We start from the raw sequence: 12,500 nt of genomic DNA, 5'->3' as shown, positions 1-12,500 counted from the left end.
TCTGTTCTAGTTCTTGCTTTTGTTCTAGTTCTTCTTGTTTTTGTTCTAGTTCTTTTTGTTCTTGTTCTGTTTTCTTGTCTTTCTTTATTTCGTCTTCTTCTTTATTTCTTCTTCTTCTTCTTCTTTATTTCGCCTTCTTCTTCTTCTTCTTCTTCTTTATTTCTTCTTTTTCTTCTTCTTCTTCTTCTTCTTCTTCTTCTTCTTGCTGTTTGTTTGATTTTGTGTGTGTGTGTGTGTGTGTGTGTGTGTGTGTGTGTGTGTGTGTGTGTGTGTGTGTGTGTGTGTGTGTGTGTCGGTATTTACGCCTCATATAATCACTTCCCTACCTCTCCCCCCACCCCTTATCTCTCTTGCACTCCCTCCTTTACGTCTCCCTACCCCAACTGCTATCTGTCCCTTCCTTACGCCTCACCGTCCCTCTCCTTTATCTCCCTCCCGTAGTATCCCTAGTCCTCTTCTTCTCCCTCTCCTTTATCTCCCTCCCGTTCTCCCTCTCTTCCTTTCCTCTCACCCTCCCTCTCTTTTATCTTCCTTCCGTTCCCTCCCTCTCCCTCCCTTTCCCCAACACTCTATGGACAGGAAAATTAATGGAGAGGCGAAAGACTGAAGAAGTGAAATCTGTTTTGCTGTCTAGGGTTAAGAGGTCCGAAGGGGAAGAGAGAAGAGGGGAAGGGGAATAAAGGGGAAGAAAGAAGAAAGGGGGAGAGGAAGGGATGAGAAGGAGGGAAGGGGAAGATAAGAGAAAGAGGGAAGGGGAAGGGAGGAGGAGGGGAAGGGGAAGGGAATGAAGGAGAAGGGAGGCGAGGAAAAGGTGTAGAAGGAAAGTTATGGATGTAAAAAACGGAGAGAGAGAGAGAGAGAGAGAGAGAGAGAGAGAGAGAGAGAGAGAGAGAGAGAGAGAGAGAGAGAGAGAGAGAGAGAGAGTAATGAGGAAAAATGAGGAATGGAGTGAGGGGAGGCGCGTAGTAAGGAGGGCTGACGGAAGAGGGAAGGGGAGGAGTATATTCTAGGAGAGTGTTGGGGAGGTAAAAAAAAAAAGATGGGAAATGGGTGAATAAAAGAGAGTGTGGAGCGGTAATGGCCGGGAAGTGGAGGAAACAAAGAAGTGGAATTAGAGAGACGGTGGCGGAAGTGGGGAAGATATGGGATGGTGGAGGTGGAGGAGAGTTAAATTTGGAAGAAGGGTGGAATTAAATGAAAAAAAAAAAGAGTGGGTGACAGAAAAGAAAGAAAATGATCGGGTGGATGATTAGTTTCTTAGCTCATAGATCCTTTGCTGATGAAGTTGAAGGGAAAGAGGGGGAGGAAGAGGGAGAGTATAAGAGAGGAAAACAGGAGGAGGAGGAAACGGAGGAAGGACTTGAGAAGGATGTATATAAGAACAAAGTGGGAGGAAGAGGGAAACTATTATAAAGGAGAGGAAAATAAGAGAAGTAGGAGGAGAGGAGGAGGAAATGGATGAAAGAATTTGGAGGCGGATGGGTATAAGAATAGAGAACAATAAGGGTTAGGGAAAAAGTAATAGTATGGGCACAAATATTACGAAATTCAATCATGCTTACTACCTGTACCGAGACTGCCTTTCAATATATATTTCTTTCTAGTGGCCGGGCCTGACAGTTCCTTGGGACACGTATTAATTAGGTACACAAGGAGAGAATATATGTAGAAGTATAGTCTCATAACATGCTCATCCTCTATTCTTACGCCTTAGTACTGCAACGAAGAGAGAAACAATCCCAGTTAAACATTATAAGCATAGTTTCGTGTTTTATATTTTTAGTATCATAAAGAGCTTGTGATAGGACAGGATAGGAGGGGGAAAGTGCAGACCGGTTACCCACTGGAGTCTAGGGGAAGGAGAGAAAAGGGAGGGGGAAGGAAAGGAAGGAAGGAAGGAAGAATTGAGAGAAAGAAGGGAGGGAGGAAGAAAGGAAGGAACGAACGAACGAACACACGAACGCAAGAAAGAAAGAAGAAAGGAGGGAAGGATTATTGGAAGAAAGGAAGATCGGAAGAAAGGAAAAGATGAAAGGAAGATAGGATGAAAGGAAGATTGGATAAAACGAAGAAAGTAAGAAAGGAAATATAAAAAATACAAAAGGAGGATGGAAGAAAGGAAGATAGGAAGGAAGGAAATAAGGAAAGTAAATGTGGAAGAGGAAGGACATGACAGAAAGCAAAGGTGATGAAGGAGGGTTATAATTAGAGAGGCAGCACTTTGGCCCCAAGTCAGCGGCCGCTTGCATGACGCGCGGTATGTGGAACTGCGCGCCTAATTCTGTGGTGTAGGGTTCAAGGAGAGTCAAAGAGCACGTTGATGGTTAGAAGGACGTATGTGTGTATATGTGAATCATAATAAGGCAAGAAGAAAATCATACCGGGAGAAGGTGAGGCAGGGAGGGAAGACAAGGCGGAGAGGCTGGAACAGGAGAGGAAAGAAACTAAGGAGAAAAAGATAGGAGAGGAAGGACATGGAAGAAAGGATAGATATGTGTGTGTGTGTGTGTGTGTGTGTGTGTGTGTGTGTGTGTGTGTGTGCGCGCTCTCCTGAAAACTAATTCCGAGTGAGCACAAGATTATTTAGGGTTGCTAACGAAGGGGCTGACTCGTGTAGGCTGACTCGCTTCTGCACATTCTCAATCTTCTTCACGCCCTCGTACTCTTCTCCCGCCCCTCCCTCCGGCGTTATGTATGTTGTGAGAGGCAAGTGTTCAAGTTTTTAATGGATTAAATGAGAGAAAGTTTACTAAGCCTCACATTCATAACTCACAGAGGAGCATAATTTGGTTCTGTTCCTTCCTCCAGCAGGAGTAAATATTTTGCGAGAGACGGAAGGGAATATAAATGCTTCGAAGTTTGGGAGTTGATGAAGCTTGCAGGACTTCACACTCATAAGCATCGCACCAGCATAATTTTCTGTAAGGTGTTATGTTAGTGGCCTCCCGTTGAAGTTCATATCTGTGGCGTACTGTTTAGTCGGTCAGTGATTGGAGCTGCGAAGAGGAATCTGCCGCATCCCTTCCTACTTACCGCGTACTTAACTCATACCCGGTTGCACTTCAATTTTTTTTTTATTATATAGTTTTACCCAACAGCTTAATGACACGGCCTTGTATTGTTTTTAGTTTTATCTAATCTTATCTTGTGCTTTTTTCCGTATTTCCAGGTGTTTAGATAGTTTTGTCTCATTGCTTTGTGTTTTATGTATTTTTAGGCGTATATTTTTTTGTGTGTGTTTGTGCTTGTTTTTTTTTATGGCAAAGGAAACAGCTCAAGGGCAAAAAAAAAGCAAACAATAACGAAAAACAGACCGCTACTCACTGCTCCTATAAAAAACCCGTTCAGAGCAGTGGCCGAAAGAGAGAGTGAAAAGAGTGTGTGTGTTGTGTAGTGTCAAGAATAACCTTTGTACGCATGGAATTAAGCCTTCCTTGTTGTGATGCTAATGAAAATATGACACGTAAATATATTGTCACTACAGACCCCACAAACTTGCGCTGGCAGTTTCCTGTACCAGCTTACTATGGCATTTGTGATGGGAATCCTTCGTGAGGGGCATTATGGGAGGTTAAATGGACGTGTTGATGCCTTACGAGACCAATAATTTGTCTACATCCCGTTTTTCGTGTGTATAAGATAGAAAGTCCAGGAGGGGTGTTTGTTAATCAGAAGGGATTCTTCGTAAACCCGCGATGGTTATCCGAAACTATTATCTCCCAAACATTTGACAAGTCTTGGCCACCGTGATATTCAGCAAAATTTTGCCTTTTGCTGCCGAGGAGGAGGAGGAGGAGGAGAAAGAAGATTGAGAAGTGAATTTCAGAAGGTTTATGAAGAAGAAAGAAGAAAAGAGAGCAGCCTTATAAGAGGAGAGGCCAATAGAGGAAGAAAGGAGAGAGGGAGGAAGCAAGGGAAAGAGGGGAGGAGAGTGGGAGGGTAGGTAAAAGTGATAGAGGCTCGGAGGAGGGGATGTAGAGGAGAAGGAGATGGAGGATAGAGGGAAGGGAAGGGGAGAGAGAGAAGGAGGATGGCAGGGTAGGAGGAGAAAGGCAGAGAAGGGAACGGAGAAAGAGAGGGAAGGTGGGAGGCAGAAAGGCTACAAAGTAGTAATATTTTTGAAAATATGCGAGTTCGGGAAAGGCTTGAGAAAGTTTAAAATGTGTTGAAGGAACATTGATTGCACACACACACACACACACACTCTCTCTCTCTCTCTCTCTCTCTCTCTCTCTCTCTCTCTCTCTCTCTCTCTCTCTCTCTCTCTCTCTCTCTCTCTCTCTCTCTCTCTCTCTCTCTCTCTCTTCTCCGTTGCTGCTGTTCCTACTACTACTACTACTACTACTACTACTGCTACTACTGCTACTACGGGCCTCCATCCATTAGAGTTGCGTTGTGAAGGGTATCTTTTCTCATATCCTTTCACAAAACAATTCATTGACCCCACCCCGCCAATGACTGTGGCCGACAACCATCTTTATTTAGTATTACAAACCTTATTAAACATATTTTTCTTAAGCGAACAGAGCTTATGGTTGATACGACTATCAACCAGCTACCAGTACTACTTCTATTACTACTACTACTACTACTACTACAGTTATTAATACTACTGCTACTACTACTACTACTACTATTACTACTACTACTACTATTACTACTACTACTACTACTATACTACTACTACTACTACTATACTACTACTACTACTACTACAATCGGTACTTCTTTATGTTGTTGTTAAAGATTTACTCCCTTCCAATAGGGAGGAGCTCGGGCCTTTGCCTGTGATAGCCCGTAGCAGGGTGCCGACAGACCGACTGTATCGGCTGGTGTCAGGACTCGCTGTCTCTGAGTACTTCTTTAAAGCTACAACTGCTACCATGCTACTACTATTACAACAACAACATCATCACCATCACCATCATCATCATCTTCACCATCATCATCATCATCATCACCATCACCTTTGCTGTGTTTAGAGGCGCCTCGTCCGGTGTGTTGAGCAAACTTAGTACTAGATAATGCATGCGATTTTTATCAATCTGTGCCAAGGGAACCTGGATGAACTGACATAAATATATTTTTACAGTTTTTAAAGCTTGGTTTTCTGTGATTACACTGCAAACCGTTTTTCTATTTCAAGGTAATAATATATATATATATATATATATATATATATATATATATATATATATATATATATATATATATATATATATATATATATATATATATATATATATATATATATATATATATATATATATATATATATATATATATATATATATATATATATATATATATATATATATATATATATATATATATATATATATATATATATATATATATATATATATATATATATATATATATTTTTTTTTTTGAGACAGCTCAAGGGCACAAAAAGTAAACATTAATAAAAAAAAGCCTGCTACTCTGCTCCCAAAAGAATCCAAAGAGGTGGCCGAAAGATAAGTCAGTTTCAGGAGGAGAGGTGTCCTGATACCCTCCTCTTGAAAGAGTTCAAGTCGTAGGCAGGAGAAATACAGATAAATATATATATATATATATATATATATATATATATATATATATATATATATATATATATATATATATATATATATATATATATATCTCTCTCTCTCTCTCTCTCTCTCTCTCTCCATGTATATACATATATATATATATATATATATATATATATATATATATATATATATATATATATATATGAATTAATTCGGTATTTGGATGGTGAGCACCACGATTCGGTATAATTTTATCGAATCTGCTGCTTGCCTACGTCTCGAAATCCGGTTGCCATTTCTGAAGCAGCCTGTATATGGCATAGAAGTGGATGTCTGCGTAATGTTGTGCCCGCTGCATATATTGTGGATGCATTGCGCTGACAACCTCTTCGGGCACCTCCCTCAGTTTGCGCTGAGTCGCCATGGTTAACATCTGAAAAAAAATACGCTTTTATATATTCAAATTAACTATGATCTGTGTCCACAACTAATGCAAACTTAATTCTTTATATGTACATTCGGAAAAACGTCACGTCTCACCTGTACCATGGCGGCTCGCTCCAGGTAGTAGAGATTATCGAAGGCCATAGAGATGGTGGGAGCCACGGTAAGCACGCCGTGGTTAGCCAACAATAGAATATCCTTGTCCCCTGCGAGGATAATTGTCACAGTGCACTGGAGATACATGTGTTAACTATGCTCAGCAAATTTTAAAATCGAAAAAAACAACATTCATATAATATTAATCTTACCACATTTTGCATATTTAAAATCACAACCATAGAAACTTAAAAGCAAGACGAAACATTTACATCTGTTTACCTAGTATTTTAGCCATTCGCTCTCCTTCCTCGAAAGAAAACGCCAATCCCTGATAGTTGTGGTCATAAGCCACCCTGTTCCAGAATAATAGAGAGTTTTGATGCACCAGTCGTAGCTCAAAGTCTTCAAGGCTCGCTGAAAAACAGACCACCGTGCCGATGATTGGTAGAGAACGAATCTTTTTTTGTATCATTGAAGGAGGATCAAGTGCACAGAATGGCGCCACTCACCAAGAGCTGTGATGTACGGCTGATGGGTGTGCATGACAACCGGGGTCCCGGGTCGCTTCTTGTGGATGGAGAGGTGGATGCATGAGGCGGTGGTTTCAGGCGCCCCTTCTCCTTCCACTGTCTTCGCCTCCCTGTCCAACCCAACCAGGTTGCTCGCAGTCACCTAGAATATGTGAGAGAGAGTGTGTGTGTGTGTGTGTGTGTGACTGTGACTGTGTGTGTGTGTGTGTGTGTGTTTATATATATATATATATATATATATATATATATATATATATATATATATATATATATATATATATATATATATATATATATATATATATATATATATATATATATATATATATATATATATATATATATATATATATATCTCTCTACTTTTTTACAAAAAAGGAGACGGCTCAAGGGCAAAAAAAGTGTAGAAAAAAAAGCCCGCGAGTCACCGCTCCCACAAGACAAAAAAAAAAAAAAAAAAAAAAAGTGGCCAAAAGAGAGGTCAATTTTAGGTGGAGAGGTGTCTTGATACACTCTTCTTGAGGTCAAGTCATAGGCAAGAGGAAATGCAGACGGAGAAAGGCTGTTCCAGAGTTTACCAGTGAACCTTAGGGATGAAAGAGTGAAGATGCTGGTTAACTCTTGCATAAGGGGTTTGAACATGTCTAGGGATGAGCTAGAGTAGAAAGTCGCGTGCAGCGGGGCCGCGGGAGGGAGGGAGGCATGCAGCTAGCAAGTTCAGAAGAGCAGTCAGCATGAAAATATCGACAGAAGATAGAAAGAGAGGCAACATGACGGCGGAATAAAAAAGGTAGAAGACTATCAGTAAGAGGAGGAGAGCTGATGAGACAAGAGCCTTAGACTCCACTCTGTCTAGGAGAGCTGTGCGAGTGGAGCCCGCCCACATGTGAGATGCATACTCCATACGAGGGCGTACAGGGCCTCTATAAATGGAAAGCATCTGTGCGGGGGAGAAGAACTGGCGGAGACGGTACAGAACGCCCAGCCTTGAAGCTGATTTAGTAAGAACACACACACACACACACACACACACACACACACACACACATATATATATATATATATATATATATATATATATATATATATATATATATATAGAGAGAGAGAGAGAGAGAGAGAGAGAGAGAGAGAGAGAGAGAGAGAGAGAGAGAGAGAGAGAGAGAGAGAGAGAGAGAGAGAGAGAGAGAGAGAGATACGTTCATACATACATACATAAATACATACATATACAGGACGACTCTGATATGTAGAAAAAATGCAGTAAGGCATGTCTATTGAATTATTTTTTTCTTTATACAGCAAGGCTGAAAGGCTGAAGGCAAAAATAAAGAAGAAAAAAAGACCGCTATGCACTGGTATGATACAATAATATTCTGTAAACCAGGAGTTTTTTTTTCATTTCGGGAAGGGCAGTGTCAGTCGGTCAGTAGCAGTGTTTTGCATTTATTTACAGGAGCCTTGTCCGCCCTCGTATGGAGTATGCATCTCATGTGTGTGTGTGTGTGTGGGGGGGGGGGGGGGGGTCCACTCACACAACTCTCTTTGACAGAGTGGAGTCAAAGGCTCTTCGTCTCATCAGCTCTCCTCCTCATACTGATAGTCTTCTACCTCTCAAATTCCGCCGCTATGTTGCCTCTCTTTCTATCTTCTATCGATATTTTCATGCTGACTGCTCTTCTGAAATTGCTAACTGCATGCCTCCCCCCCTCCCGCGGCCCCGCTGCACACGACTTTCTACTCATGCTCATCCCTATACTGTCCAAACACCTTATGCAACAGTCAACCAGCATCTTCACTCTTTCATCCCTCACGCTGGTAAACTCTGGAACAATCTTCCTTCATCTGTATTTCCTCCTGCCTACGACTTGAACTCTTTCAGGAGGAGGGTATCAGGACACCTCTCCTCCCGAAATTGACCTCTCTTTTTGGACACTCCTTTGACCTTTATTCAGGAGCAGTGAGTAGCGGGCTTTTTTTTTTTTTTCTTTGCGTCCTTGAGCTGTCTCCTTAGCTTAAAAAAACAAACAAAAAAAAACGTGGATTTCCTTGCGTGATCACGATGGCTACATACCTGACGACCCTGTAACCTGGGGGCTCACCTCACGCCAGTGTAGGCCCTCCGGGAAGACAAGCATCACCTCTCCGTTGCCGTCCGCACGAGGCGCCATCACACTGAGGTGGTTGTTGGTGCCTTCGTTTAGTCCCAAGTGGTCAAGGCCTCTGTACGCTGCCGCCAGCTCCAGTCGTGCTGCCCTGGGAAAAGCTTCCTTTTACCGTCTGTCACTTTCATCTTGTTGTAAAGGACACAGCACCTATTTTTCTGGCCAAAATGTTACTAATATTTATAGTGTTTCTATTATGACACACTTTATTTGTTCCATGGCTGATTGCACAACGGACTCGAGAAAGAATAGAACAAGAAAGGATGATGCTACTACAACATGAGTTATGTGATTTTCAAGGAAAAGTTGTTAACCTCTCTTTTTTCATATTTCAATCCACGGTCTAGCTTCTCTTTTTATTCAAGTAAATAAGGCAGGCGAGTGATTCAAGGTGAGGTACAGAGGCGAGGTTTGAGTCCCAAGATGATAATGTACACGGGTCAGGGAGTAAGTCTAATTTGCCAAATACTTCTAGGGTTCTTCTCATCACTGCATCTCTTGAATTATCACTTTCTTCCATTACTTCGTCAATCCTGAGTTGCTGACAACCTTCTTCACCATCGAAATAAGAGCAGCTTTATTGTATCCAGAGGTCTGTATGGTCCATGCCTCCAGATAATGCTTCAGTTCAGCAGTTGTCCAATCTTTCACTTTCTTCCATTCCATCTCGCAAGATGCACAAAATCTTATTAAGTGTTCCTGTTCTTGTTGGGGATTTGATGACGCGCGGTGCCGCGAGAAACACGCACGTGCTCTATTTGTTGTTTAATTTATAGAGCATGTACCGCGGGCAGCGATCTGATGAAACTGCCTTTATTTTTAGTACAGTTGCTGGTGACCACTGGGAGTATTTGAAGAAGAGTATAAATCAAGTAATATTCATATACGTGTAAAAGCCGATGAATACTCATCCCCAGATGTATATAGCCAAATTTAAAGAACATCCATACTAATCTACTAACCTATTCAATCCCCAGGGACCATCAGGGACGTTGTAGGGCTTCGGACAATTTGAAGTAATGCTTCGCATCAAGAGACGTCCTTGTCTCGTCGCCGCCTTTACCAGTATATGACCGCGCACGCCCAGTATCCCAGCCATGCTGCTGAAGGTCACCGAAAGTCGTCAGCTGTGTAATGTTCGTTATCACGTACGAACACTGTGTTTACCTGCAAGGGAAAATATATGCTGTATGTTTCATTACTGTTTAAAATTTAAGCTCTCGCGATGATGTCTGTGTTTTCTTCTTGTATTTTTCTTGTTTGCACCGTGTTATGTTTCTGGAGTAGGTGTTGTCGTGGGGCTCCGGATGTCAGGTGATAGCCACCTAATTATGAGAAACAACCCCTCAAGGAGAAAAGCTGCCCACACAGGAGTCACATGTCGTTTATAGGTTTGTTTGTAAAGGAGGGATCTGCGAAACCCTCCCCTTAACCTATATCGGCATGACAACGATGAAACTGAGCAGGCGCATGAGCTCTCACCTGACATCCGGAGCCCCACGACAACACCTACTCCAGAAACATAACACGGTGCTTACAAGAAAAATACTGGAAGAAAACACAGACATCATCGCGAGATGCCCCGATGAACGACGCCTCCCCATTCTAGAAGCCCTCAACATCAAAGAAATGGAGCCTAATCTCAACAAAAAGGCACAAGATATACAGGCTTTCCCGAGTATGCGCAGGAGTGCTGCGCACCAGCCCGACCAATCAGCAGCCAGTGTGCAGCGCGGGGAGGGAGACGACTCGCCTTAAATACCGGCCAGTTTTTGGGTAATCGCGGATACGGGTACCCGACCTGGCCTACCCGAGATACCCGGGACCAGTACCCGGGAATATACCCGATATCCATTAGAAACAAATACCCGCCAGCGCGCGGTGATCTCGGGACCAAAGTTGAGACGATTACTGAGAGGGTGTGTCGGGGTGAGTATCAGCGCGATGCTTACCCGGGAGGCCGAGACACCCGGGACACTGCCGAGAGTGTGTGCCTCTATTAAGTGGGGACGGGTAGCGATCGTGTGTGACTTAACTGGCTGTACCAACGTTGCCAGATTGTCGTCCTCTGCCTCTTATGTTTGATGATTTATAATCCAAAAACGGCTTTCATCACCCAAATAACTGCATTCATATATGGTTATCCTTAAAATGGTTAATTATTGGTGCTTCTTGGCAATAATTATGGGGCAGAAACCGGTAAATATGCGGCTCTTGAGTACGATAATCTGGCAACGATGCACTGGTACCCATATCCGTACTCTATACCCGACTGCTTGCCTTATAATAGTATTACAGAAAATACCCGGCGGCCACCCGGCGACCGGCGTGCACCAGCCACCAGCCATCCTCCCTCCAACTAGAAGGGATGTGGGAACCGAGTACTTTCTGCAAACCGAGTAATTCGGTTTTGATTACTTTTGAAAACCGAGTAAACCGAGTACCAAATAATTATTTCCTCTCAGGTGACAGATGGTACAGGGATGGCTGATGGAAGAGGGATGGGAGGCGGTGGCCGAGTGGCAGCGTGCGGGCGTGGTGAGCCCGTGGACCTAGATTCGAGTCCCTCCAAAACACGCTTATTTTCAAGTCATTGCCGAGTAGTGGAATATTACCCTATGCCGCCCAGATTTTTTGTCAACCTTAATTTCAGCGACTTTCGTCAAGAGGAGCACCACAGGTAGCTGGGCCAAGCAGTCACAACCTCAGTCACGGCAGCCATTATAGATAATTATATTCGGCTGGGGCCGTCAAAATATCCAAAAGGCCTCTCAAGAGAGCCTACCGGCGCTTCAGGCATCGCCTAAAAAATATAAAAAATCACCAGGAGGCTATAGGGGTGGGGGATAAAAGGGTTGCCAGAGATGAGAAATGTTCAAATTGATCTGAAGACAGATGACTTTTATATCGGTGGCGTGTAACTGTTCACCATCGCAAGGGGTTACTCTCCTGATCGCCGGAGGGCCAACAAAACAACGCGTGTCGGCGGCGTGGAGGCGAAGGTGGAGATGGCTTCTTTTCTTCTTCTGGAGTGTTTAGAGGTTACTCTACCTATTATTACCGGCTACCTGAGGATGCATGCAGCTTTGAGATATGGTGGGAGCGCACCTGGCATATGCATTTTCGATCAGACAAATGTAAACTATTAAGATTCACCAGACCTAGAATCAATCCACGTACACAAGTATCTTGGTGTCCACCTCTCCACTAACCTAAAGTTCAACACTCTCATAGACCACATCAGTGCCACAGCCAACACGTACACTGGGGTTCCTGAGGAGAAATTTACAAACTGCACACCTGAAATTAAACACATAGCTTATGACACACTTGTGAGACCAACACTTGCATACTGCTCCACGGTGTGGGATCCGTACACACAGAAACCAGGGTTGGAAAAAAATCATGATTTAAAAAATAAAGAAAAAAAATCAATTTATTAGATTTAAATCGGATTTTTTTTATTTAAATGATTTTTCTTTTGCATTAACCCTTGTTTTTTTCCATTGATTATTTGTTTGAGTCTTATGAGGCCATTTTCTTGTGTTAAACTTGGCCAATGTTAAATCATCGGAGAGAGAGAGAGAGAGAGAGAAAATGAGAGATACAAACAGACAGGGGGGTTATCAGCTTCAGAAAGGAGGAGGAGGAGAGGTGGGGTGGTGTCATGGAGGAGAGCATGTTTTGAAAGAGTACTGTATTGGAAGATTCTGCAGCCCCCC

The 12,500-nt window shown here is 42.7% G+C and overlaps 2 protein-coding genes across 3 annotated transcripts in view; one reads left to right on the top strand and one right to left on the bottom strand.

Moving 5' to 3' along the window:
- LOC127004391 (histamine H1 receptor-like) overlaps positions 1-12,500 on the top strand; it is a 302,097-nt gene that overhangs the window by 35,198 nt on the left and 254,399 nt on the right. The gene's annotated exons all lie outside the window — the stretch shown is intronic.
- Positions 5,748-12,500, bottom strand: part of LOC127004392 (putative aldolase class 2 protein RP493) — a 24,747-nt gene continuing 17,994 nt past the window's right edge. The window contains exons 2-7 of one of the 2 annotated variants that reach the window (XM_050872038.1): positions 9,741-9,945; positions 8,716-8,869; positions 6,593-6,755; positions 6,363-6,497; positions 6,081-6,190; positions 5,748-5,973 (exon numbers count right to left, since the gene is read on the bottom strand). In XM_050872038.1, coding sequence (XP_050727995.1) covers positions 5,812-5,973; positions 6,081-6,190; positions 6,363-6,497; positions 6,593-6,755; positions 8,716-8,869; positions 9,741-9,877 — 861 coding nt within the window. In that variant the 5' untranslated portion in view covers positions 9,878-9,945 and the 3' untranslated portion in view covers positions 5,748-5,811. The remainder of the gene's footprint in view (positions 5,974-6,080; positions 6,191-6,362; positions 6,498-6,592; positions 6,756-8,715; positions 8,870-9,740; positions 9,946-12,500) is intronic. The other variant, XM_050872037.1, reaches the window with a different exon arrangement.

The sequence above is a fragment of the Eriocheir sinensis genome, chromosome 28 (assembly GCF_024679095.1).
Source record: "Eriocheir sinensis breed Jianghai 21 chromosome 28, ASM2467909v1, whole genome shotgun sequence".
NCBI classification, from domain to species: Eukaryota; Metazoa; Arthropoda; class Malacostraca; order Decapoda; family Varunidae; genus Eriocheir; species Eriocheir sinensis.
This window is presented reverse-complemented; position numbering and strand designations above follow the sequence as displayed.